Here is a 12,530-nt window from a genome sequence, read left to right as displayed (position 1 = left end):
TACGGTGTATATAGATATACAGTATATACAGGGTCATACAGTGTGTGTACGGCTCTGGTATAGATATACGGTATATACAGGGTCATACAGTATGTGTACGGCTCTGGTATAGATATACGGTATATACAGGGTCATACAGTGTGTGTACGGCTCTGGTATAGATATACGGTATATACAGGGTCATACAGTGTGTGTACGGCTACGGTGTATATAGATATACAGTATATACAGGGTCATACAGTGTGTGTACGGCTCCGGTGTATATAGATATACGGTATATACAGGGTCATACAGTATGTGTACGGCTCCGGTGTATATAGATATACGGTATATACAGGGTCATACAGTATGTGTACGGCTCCGGTATAGATATACGGTATATACAGGGTCATACAGTGTGTGTACGGCTCCGGTGTATATGGATATACGGTATATACAGGGTCATACAGTATGTGTACGGCTCCGGTATAGATATACGGTATATACAGGGTCATACAGTATGTGTACGGCTCCGGTGTATATAGATATACGGTATATACAGGGTCATACAGTATGTGTACGGCTCCGGTGTATATAGATATACGGTATATACAGGGTCATACTGTATGTGTACGGCTCCGGTATAGATATATACGGTATATACAGGGTCATACAGTGTGTGTACGGCTCCGGTATAGATATACGGTATATACAGGGTCATACAGTATGTGTACGGCTCTGGTATAGATATACGGTATATACAGGGTCATACAGTATGTGTACGGCTCCGGTATAGATATACGGTATATACAGGGTCATACAGTGTGTGTACGGCTCCGGTATAGATATACGGCATATACAGGGTCATACAGTGTGTGTACGGCTCCGGTGTAGATATACAGTATATACAGGGTCATACAGTATGTGTACGGCTCTGGTATAGATATACGGTATATACAGGGTCATACAGTATGTGTACGGCTCCGGTGTATATAGATATACGGTATATACAGGGTCATACAGTATGTGTACGGCTCTGGTATAGATATACGGTATATACAGGGTCATACAGTATGTGTACGGCTCCGGTATAGATATACGGTATATACAGGGTCATACAGTATGTGTACGGCTCCGGTGTATATAGATATATACGGTATATACAGGGTCATACAGTGTGTGTACGGCTCCGGTATAGATATACGGTATATACAGGGTCATACAGTGTGTGTACGGCTCCGGTGTATATAGATATACGGTATATACAGGGTCATACAGTGTGTGTACGGCTCCGGTATAGATATATACGGTATATACAGGGTCATACAGTGTGTGTACGGCTCCGGTATAGATATACGGTATATACAGGGTCATACAGTGTGTGTACGGCTACGGTATAGATATACGGTATATACAGGGTCATACAGTGTGTGTACGGCTACGGTGTATATAGATATACGGTATATACAGGGTCATACAGTATGTGTACGGCTCCGGTATAGATATACGGTATATACAGGGTCATACAGTGTGTGTACGGCTACGGTGTATATAGATATACGGTATATACAGGGTCATACAGTATGTGTATGGCTCCGGTATAGATATACGGTATATACAGGGTCATACAGTGTGTGTACGGCTACGGTGTATATAGATATACGGTATATACAGGGTCATACAGTGTGTGTACGGCTCTGGTATAGATATACGGTATATACAGGGTCATACAGTGTGTGTACGGCTCTGGTATAGATATACGGTATATACAGGGTCATACAGTATGTGTACGGCTCCGGTATAGATATTACGGCATATACAGGGTCATACAGTATGTGTACAGCTCTGGTGTAGATATACGGTATATACAGGGTCATACAGTATGTGTACGGCTCCGGTATAGATATACGGTATATACAGGGTCATACAGTGTGTGTACGGCTCCGGTATAGATATACGGTATATACAGGGTCATACAGTATGTGTACGGCTCCGGTATAGATATACGGTATATACAGGGTCATACAGTGTGTGTACGGCTCCGGTATAGATATACGGTATATACAGGGTCATACAGTGTGTGTACGGCTCCGGTATAGATATACGGTATATACAGGGTCATACAGTGTGTGTACGGCTCTGGTGTATATACAGTATATACAGGGTCATACAGTATGTGTACGGCTCCGGTGTATATATAGTATATACAGGGTCATACAGTATGTGTACGGCTATGGTATAGATATACGGTATATACAGGGTCATACAGTGTGTGTACGGCTCTGGTGTATATACAGTATATACAGGGTCATACAGTATGTGTACGGCTCCGGTGTATATATAGTATATACAGGGTCATACAGTATGTGTACGGCTATGGTATAGATATACAGTATATACAGGGTCATACAGTGTGTGTACGGCTCCGGTATAGATATACGGTATATACAGGGTCATACAGTATGTGTACAGCTCTGGTGTAGATATACGGTATATACAGGGTCATACAGTATGTGTACGGCTCTGGTATAGATATACAGTATATACAGGGTCATACAGTATGTGTACGGCTCCGGTATAGATATACGGTATATACAGGGTCATACAGTGTGTGTACGGCTCCGGTGTATATACAGTATATACAGGGTCATACAGTATGTGTACGGCTCTGGTATAGATATACGGTATATACAGGGTCATACAGTATGTGTACGGCTCTGGTATAGATATACGGTATATACAGGGTCATACAGTGTGTGTACGGCTCTGGTGTATATACAGTATATACAGGGTCATACAGTATGTGTACGGCTCCGGTATAGATATATGGTATATACAGGGTCATACAGTATGTGTACGGCTCTGGTGTGTATAGATATACGGTATATACAGGGTCATACAGTGTGTGTACGGCTCTGGTGTATATAGATATACGGTATATACAGGGTCATACAGTGTGTGTACGGCTCCGGTGTATATACAGTATATACAGGGTCATACAGTGTGTGTACGGCTCCGGTGTATATAGATATACAGTATATACAGGGTCATACAGTATGTGTACGGCTCCGGTATAGATATACGGTATATACAGGGTCATACAGTGTGTGTACGGCTACGGTGTATATAGATATATGGTATATACAGGGTCATACAGTGTGTGTACGGCTACGGTGTATATAGATATACGGTATATACAGGGTCATACAGTGTGTGTACGGCTCTGGTGTAGATATACGGTATATACAGGGTCATACAGTATGTGTACGGCTCCGGTATAGATATACGGTATATACAGGGTCATACAGTGTGTGTACGCCTCCGGTATAGATATACGGTATATACAGGGTCATACAGTGTGTGTACGGCTCTGGTGTAGATATACGGTATATACAGGGTCATACAGTATGTGTACGGCTCCGGTATAGATATACGGTACATACAGGGTCATACAGTGTGTGTACGGCTCCGGTATAGATATACGGTATATACAGGGTCATACAGTATGTGTACGGCTACGGTATAGATATACGGTATATACAGGGTCATACAGTATGTGTACGGCTCTGGTGTATATAGATATACGGTATATACAGGGTCATACAGTGTGTGTACGGCTACGGTGTATATAGATATATGGTATATACAGGGTCATACAGTGTGTGTACGGCTACGGTGTATATAGATATACGGTATATACAGGGTCATACAGTGTGTGTACGGCTCTGGTGTAGATATACGGTATATACAGGGTCATACAGTATGTGTACGGCTCCGGTATAGATATACGGTATATACAGGGTCATACAGTGTGTGTACGGCTCTGGTATAGATATACGGTATATACAGGGTCATACAGTATGTGTACGGCTCCGGTATAGATATACGGTATATACAGGGTCATACAGTGTGTGTACGGCTCCGGTGTATATACAGTATATACAGGGTCATACAGTATGTGTACGGCTCCGGTATAGATATACGGTATATACAGGGTCATACAGTGTGTGTACGGCTCCGGTATAGATATACGGTATATACAGGGTCATACAGTGTGTGTACGGCTCCGGTATAGATATACGGTATATACAGGGTCATACAGTATGTGTACGGCTCCGGTGTATATAGATATACAGTATATACAGGGTCATACAGTGTGTGTGCGCCTCCGGTATAGATATACGGTATATACAGGGTCATACAGTGTGTGTACGGCTCCGGTATAGATATACGGTATATACAGGGTCATACAGTGTGTGTACGGCTCTGGTATAGATATACGGTATATACAGGGTCATACAGTGTGTGTACGGCTCCGGTATAGATATACGGTATATACAGGGTCATACAGTGTGTGTACGGCTCTGGTATAGATATACGGTATATACAGGGTCATACAGTATGTGTACGTCTCCGGTATAAATATACGGTATATACAGGGTCATACAGTATGTGTACGTCTCCGGTATAGATATACGGTATATACAGGGTCATACAGTATGTGTACGGCTCCGGTATAGATATACGGTATATACAGGGTCATACAGTATGTGTACGGCTCCGGTGTATATAGATATACGGTATATACAGGGTCATACAGTGTGTGTACGGCTCTGGTGTATATACAGTATATACAGGGTCATACAGTATGTGTACGGCTCCGGTATAGATATACGGTATATACAGGGTCATACAGTATGTGTACGGCTACGGTATAGATATACGGTATATACAGGGTCATACAGTATGTGTACGGCTCCGGTATAGATATACGGTATATACAGGGTCATACAGTGTGTGTACGGCTCCGGTATAGATATACGGTATATACAGGGTCATACAGTGTGTGTACGGCTCCGGTATAGATATACGGTATATACAGGGTCATACAGTGTGTGTACGGCTCCGGTATAGATATACGGTATATACAGGGTCATACAGTATGTGTACGGCTCTGGTGTATATAGATATACGGTATATACAGGGTCATACAGTATGTGTACGGCTCTGGTATAGATATACGGTATATACAGGGTCATACAGTGTGTGTACGGCTCTGGTATAGATATACGGTATATACAGGGTCATACAGTGTGTGTACGGCTCCGGTATAGATATACGGTATATACAGGGTCATACAGTATGTGTACGGCTCCGGTGTATATAGATATACGGTATATACAGGGTCATACAGTATGTGTACGGCTCCGGTATAGATATACGGTATATACAGGGTCATACAGTGTGTGTACAGCTCCGGTATGGATATACGGTATATACAGGGTCATACGGTATCTATAATGTTCCATATGCAGAGAGGTAAGTACCCGTGCTCCACACCTACATGTCCTTTGTCGTCCATCTCGTTATTGGTGAGTTTGACTCGGTCGAAGCTGATGACCTGTCTCATCCAGGTCTCCCCGGAGCAGGGGGAGTCGGCGTGCACGTACAGGCGGGGCGGGAGGCAGGAATTCTCCGTGTTTCCGGCGACCATCCACTGGGAGCTGTGATAGACGTATCTATGGAGACAGACGGGAGTTCATCATGGCGGCGCCACAAGGTCACACAGTATGGCGGCGGCACAAGGTCACACAGTATGGCGGCGGCACAAGGTCACACAGTATGGCGGCGCCACAAGGTCACACAGTATGGCGGCGCCACAAGGTCACACAGTATGGCGGCACCACAAGGTCACACAGTATGGCGCCACAAGGTCACACAGTATGGCGGCGCCACAAGGTCACACAGTATGGCGGCGCCACAAGGTCACACAGTATGGCGGCGCCACAAGGTCACACAGTATGGCGCCACAAGGTCACACAGTATGGCGGCGCCACAAGGTCACACAGTATGGCGCCACAAGGTCACACAGTATGGCGGCGCCACAAGGTCACACAGTATGGCGCCACAAGGTCACACAGTATGGCGGCACCACAAGGTCACACAGTATGGCGGCGCCACAAGGTCACACAGTATGGCGGCACCACAAGGTCACACAGTATGGCGGCGCCACAAGGTCACACAGTATGGCGCCACAAGGTCACACAGTATGGCGGCACCACAAGGTCACACAGTATGGCGGCGCCACAAGGTCACACAGTATGGCGGCACCACAAGGTCACACAGTATGGCGCCACACGGTCACACAGTATGGCGGCGCCACAAGGTCACACAGTATGGCGGCGCCACAAGGTCACACAGTATGGCGCAACAAGGTCACACAGTATGGCGCCACAAGGTCACACAGTATGGCGTCACAATGTCACACAGTATGCCGCAACAAGGTCACACAGTATGGCGCCACACGGTCACACAGTATGGCGGCGCCACAAGGTCACACAGTATGGCGGCGCCACAAGGTCACACAGTATGGCGCAACAAGGTCACACAGTATGGCGTCACAAGGTCACACAATATGGCGTCATGACTTTAAGCGTATTTATGTACACATTTTGGGACACCATTTTGCGGCGGCACAATGTCACACAGTATGGCGTCACAATGTCACACAGTATGGCGGCGGCACAATGTCACACAGTATGGCGTCATGACTTTCAGCGTATTTATGTACACATTTTGGGACACCATTTTGGCGGCGGCACAATGTCACACAGTATGGCGTCACAATGTCACACAGTATGGCGGCGGCACAAGGTCACACAGTATGGCGTCACAATGTCACACAGTATGGCGGCGGCACAAGGTCACACAGTATGGCGTCACAATGTCACACAGTATGGCGGCATAAGGTCACACAGTATGGCGTCACAATGTCACACAGTATGGCGGCACAAGGTCACACAGTATGGCGTCACAATGTCACACAGTATGGCGGCGGCACAAGGTCACACAGTATGGCGGCGGCACAAGGTCACACAGTATTGCGTCACAATGTCACACAGTATGGCGGCACAAGGTCACACAGTATGGCGTCACAATGTCACACAGTATGGCGGCAGCACAAGGTCACACAGTATGGCGTCACAATGTCACACAGTATGGCGTCACAATGTCACACAGTATGGCGTCACAATGTCACACAGTATGGCGGCGGCACAAGGTCACACAGTATGGCGGCGGCACAAGGTCACACAGTATGGCGGCGGCACAAGGTCACACAGTATGGCGGCGCCACAAGGTCACACAGTATGGCGGCGGCACAAGGTCACACAGTATGGCGGCGGCACAAGGTCACACAGTATGGCGGCGGCACAAGGTCACACAGTATGGCGGCGGCACAAGGTCACACAGTATGGCGTCACAATGTCACACAGTATGGCGGCGGCACAAGGTCACACAGTATGGCGTCATGACTTTCAGCGTATTTATGTACACATTTTGGGACACCATTTTACACCCTGGGCTCCCGCTGTGGACAGGGGCGAGTACGTGGATCCGGACAGTACCATGAGTCCCACGACCCTGATGTGCTGTCCCATGACCCTGATGTGCTGTCCCACGACCCTGATGTGTTGTCCCGGGACCCTGATGTGCTGTCCCACGACCCTGATGTGCTGTCCCACGACCCTGATGTGCTGTCCCGGGCCCCTGATGTGCTGTCCCGGGCCCCTGATGTGCTGTCCCACGACCCCGATGTGCTGTCCCACGACCCCGATGTGCTGTACCACGACCCTGATGTGCTGTCCCGGGCCCCTGATGTGCTGTCCCGGGCCCCTGATGTGCTGTCCCACGACCCTGATGTGCTGTCCCACGACCCTGATGTGTTGTCCCGGGACCCTGATGTGCTGTCCCACGACCCTGAGGTGTTGTCCCGGGCCTCTGATGTGCTATCCCACGACCCTGATGTGCTGTCCCACGACCCTGATGTGCTGTCCCGGGACCCTGATGTGCTGTCCCATGACCCTGATGTGCTGTCCCGGGACCCTGATGTGCTGTCCCACGACCCCGATGTGCTGTCCCACGACCCCGATGTGCTGTACCACGACCCTGATGTGCTGTCCCACGACCCCGATGTGCTGTACCACGACCCTGATGTGCTGTCCCGGGCCCCTGATGTGCTGTCCCACGACCCTGATGTGCTGTCCCACGACCCTGATGTGTTGTCCCGGGACCCTGATGTGCTGTCCCACGACCCTGAGGTGCTGTCCCGGGACCCTAATGTGCTGTCCCACGACCCTGATGTGCTGTCCCACGACCCTGATGTGCTGTCCCGGGACCCTGATGTGCTGTCCCATGACCCTGATGTGCTGTCCCGGGACCCTGATGTGCTGTCCCGGGACCCTGATGTGCTGTCCCGGGCCCCTGATGTGCTGTCCCGGGCCCCTGATGTGCTGTCCCGGGCCCCTGATGTGCTGTCCCGGGACCCTGATGTGCTGTCCCACGACCCTGATGTGCTGTCCCACGACCCTGATGTGCTGTCCCGGGACCCTGATGTGCTGTCCCACGACCCTGATGTGCTGTCCCGGGCCCCTGATGTGCTGTCCCAGGACCCTGATGTGCTGTCCCGGGACCCTGATGTGCTGCCCCGGGACCCTGATGTGCTGTCCCGGGACCCTGATGTGCTGCCCCACGACCCTGATGTGCTGTCCCACAAACCTGATGTGCTGTCCCTGGACCCTGATGTGCTGTCTCGGGACCCTGATGTGCTGTCCCGGGACCCTGATGTGCTGTCCCACGACCCTGATGTGCTGTCCCGGGCCCCTGATGTGCTGTCCCGGTACCCTGATGTGCTGTCCCACGACCCTGATGTGCTGTCCCGGGACCCTGATGTGGTGTCCCACGACCCCGATGTGGTGTCCCACGACCCCGATGTGCTGTCCCACGACCCCAATGTGCTGTCCCACGACCCTGAAGTGCTGTCCCACGACCCTGATGTGTTGTCCCGGGACCCTGATGTGCTGTCCCACGACCCTGATGTGCTGTCCCACGACCCTGATGTGCTGTCCCGGGACCCTTTTGTGCTGTCCCTGGACCCTGATGTGCTGTCCCGGGACCCTGATGTGCTGTCTCGGGACCCTGATGTGCTGTCCCGGGACCCTGATGTGCTGTCCCGGGACCATGATGTGCTGTCCCGGGACCCTGATGTGCTGTCTCGGGACCCTGATGTGCTGACCCTGATGTGCTGTCCCGGGACCCTGATGTGCTGTCCCGGGACCCTGATGTGCTGTCCCACGACCCTGATGTGCTGTCCCGGGACCCTGATGTGCTGTCCCACGACCCTGATGTGCTCTCCCGGGTCCCTGATGTGCTGTCCCGGGCCCCTGATGTGCTGTCCCGGGCCCCTGATGTGCTGTCCCGGGCCCCTGATGTGCTGTCCCGGGCCCCTGATGTGCTGCTTATCAGACAGATACAACTGTAAGTCTTCAGGAATGCACTGGAAGCGCTGAAGTCCTGGGGAAGAAGCTGTGGTGAGGTCGGTACATGAGGAGAGGGAAGGGAGGGGAGAGGCAGAGCAATGCTGGGAGTTGTGGTTATTTAACTGGGACTGTATGTTAGGGCTGACGGGAGGGATGTTATTTACATAGGACTGTATGATGGAGGTGGCTGGGGCAGGGTGATGTTATTTACATGGAACTGTATGTTGTTGAGGGGGTGATGTTATTTACATGGGACTGCATGTTAGAGATGGCTGGGGCAGGGTGATGTTATTTACATGGGACTGTATGGTGGAGGGGCTGAGGAATTACAATTTCTGAGGACACTAAATGGAGGAAAATAACTGCAGGGGGCATTACAACATTAGGGGGCGCTATAAATACTTGGGGTATTATGAGCATTATAACAGTAAGGGGTGATAAAAATACTGGACGCACTGCAGGGGGCATTATAATTACTGGGGGCACTTCAGGGAGAGCATTAAAACACTAGGGGGCGATATAATTACTGGTGGGCTCTTCAAGATGAGCATTATAGAGCCCCTAGTAGTAATAAGAAAGTCTACAGTGCCCCCAGTATTTATATCACCTACTACTGTTATAATGCTCGCCCTGAAGTTCCCCCAGTATTTATGCTGCCGCTCACTGTTATAATGCTCAGGTGATATAAATACTGGGGGCACTGCAGGGAGAGGATTATAACAGTATGGGGCGATATAAATACTGGGGGCTCTTCAGGTGGAGCATTAAAACAGTAGGGGGCGATATAAATACTGGGGGCACTGTAGGGGGCATTATAGGCATTCTTATTAATACTTGGGGCTCTATAGGAGAAACTTAAGATCCGCCTTATTTCTACTAAAAGGACTATGGGGGCCTTATTACTACTGGGGGCTCTATAATGTCATTATTAATACTGGAGGGAGCTTCTACTAATAAGGGCCCTCTTAGGGAGCATTATCACTGTTGGGGGCACTGTAGGGGGCAGTATTACCAATGAGAGCATTCTAGAAGGGAAGTACTATTGGTGGGACTTTTAGGAGTACTATTACTATGGGGGCACTATTACTAAAGGGGCACTATTACTATGGGAGGTACTATTACTATGGGGGGTACTATTACTATGAGGAGCACTATTACTATGGGGGTACTATTACTATGGGGGGTACTATTACTATGGGGGCACTATTACTATGAGGAGCACTATTACTATGGGGGCACTATTACTATGGGGGGGTACTATTACTATGGGTGTATTATTACTATGGGGGCACTATTACTATGAGGAGCACTATTACTATGGGGGGTACTATCACTAAGGGGGGTACTATTACTATGAGGAGCACTATTACTATGGGGGCACTTATACTATGGGGGTACTATTACTATGGGGGTATTATTACTATGGGGGCACTATTACTATGAGGAGCACTATTACTATGGGGGGTACTATTACTATGAGGAGCACTATTACTATGGGGGGTACTATTACTATGGTGGGTACTATTACTATGGGGGTATTATTACTATGGGGGCACGATTACTATGAGGAGCACTATTACTATGGGGGGTACTATTACTATGGGGGGTACTATTACTATGAGGAGCACTATTACTATGGGGGCACTATTACTATGGGGGCACTATTACTATGGGGGGTACTATTACTATGGGTGTATTATTACTATGGGGGCACTATTACTATGAGGAGCACTATTACTATGGGGGGTACTATCACTATGGGGGGTACTATTACTATGAGGAGCACTATTACTATGGGGGCATTTATACTATGGGGGTACTATTACTATGGGGGTATTATTACTATGGGGGCACTATTACTATGAGGAGCACTATTACTATGGGGGGTACTATTACTATGAGGAGCACTATTACTATGGGGGGTTCTATTACTATGGTGGGTACTATTACTATGGGGGTATTATTACTATGGGGGCACGATTACTATGAGGAGCACTATTACTATGGGGGCACTATTACTATGGGGGTACTATTACTATGGGGGTATTATTACTATGGGTGCACTATTACTATGAGGAGCACTATTACTATGGGGGGTACTATTACTATGGGGGGTACTATTACTATGAGGAGCATTATTACTATGGGGGCACTATTACTATGGGGGCACTATTACTATGGGGGTACTATTACTATGGGGGTACTATTACTATGGGGTTATTATTACTATGGGGGCACTATTACTATGAGGAGCACTATTACTATGGGGGCTACTATTACTATGGGGGGTACTATTACTATGAGGAGCACTATTACTATGGGGGGTACTATTACTATGGGGGTATTATTACTATGGGGACACTATTGCTTGAGGAGCACTATTAATATGGGGGCACTATTACTATGAGGGGCACTATTATTTCTTCAGGACAGTATTTGGGGGTATTGGGGGGCACAGCGAGCAGTAGGGTAACACTGTGCGGACTCCAGGTTGGGGGATGTCCGTGTGTCACACTCCGCAGAGACGAGGCGGCTGAGAGAAGATCTACATCGGAGGAGACGTCACCTGGAGGACCTGGGTGTGAGCGGTAAGTGCTGCTGTATAGCGAGTACAGGAAAATGTCTTCAGTGCTAGAGAATGCAGGGAGGGAGGGCAGGGGGTCGACCTAGAGAATTGGGCATATTCATTGGGGCTTGGGACCCCAGCACCGCCCCTGGTTGGAGTACAGATGCTGCAGGAATCCCCTGAAATCAGCTGCCGTCCTGCACCACAGCATCCATACAGTCTATGGGAACAGGACACCCCAGATGACAATATAACAGAGTGCATACCTGTAGCGCTTGGAGTCCACGGGAACCACGTCCAGAGCAACAAAATACTGTTTACTGGGGTCCAAGCCCTTCACCTTCACCCGCACCGAGGGGAACATCCGCCTGAAAGCAAACAATACAAAAATGGAGATAAACCCCAGAAACAGCCGGAGACGAAAGACAACAGAAATAAAACCGCACTACACCGCATATACCGCAATCAACCTCTATATATAGTCATCTGCTCAGTATATACAGTGCTGGACTCTCTATATATAGTTATCTGCTCAGTATATACAGTGCTGGACTCTCTATATATAATTATCTTCTCAGTATATACAGCGCTGGACTCTCTCTATATAATTATCTGCTCAGTATATACAGCGCTGGACTCTATATATAATTATCTGCTCAGTATATACA

The 12,530-nt window shown here is 48.7% G+C and overlaps 1 protein-coding gene across 1 annotated transcript in view; it reads right to left on the bottom strand.

Annotated features, from left to right (window-relative positions):
• The window catches only part of TBX22 (T-box transcription factor 22), a 40,473-nt gene extending 28,246 nt beyond the window's left edge, over nt 1-12,227 (bottom strand). The window contains exons 1-2 of the mRNA XM_044273264.1: nt 12,129-12,227; nt 5,324-5,498 (exon numbers count right to left, since the gene is read on the bottom strand). Coding sequence (XP_044129199.1) covers nt 5,324-5,498; nt 12,129-12,226 — 273 coding nt within the window. The 5' untranslated portion in view covers nt 12,227. The remainder of the gene's footprint in view (nt 1-5,323; nt 5,499-12,128) is intronic.
• Between the last annotated feature and the right edge of the window lie 303 nt (nt 12,228-12,530).

This window comes from Bufo gargarizans, unplaced genomic scaffold (assembly GCF_014858855.1).
Source record: "Bufo gargarizans isolate SCDJY-AF-19 unplaced genomic scaffold, ASM1485885v1 fragScaff_scaffold_547_pilon, whole genome shotgun sequence".
In the NCBI taxonomy this organism is placed as follows: domain Eukaryota; kingdom Metazoa; phylum Chordata; class Amphibia; order Anura; family Bufonidae; genus Bufo; species Bufo gargarizans.
This window is presented reverse-complemented; position numbering and strand designations above follow the sequence as displayed.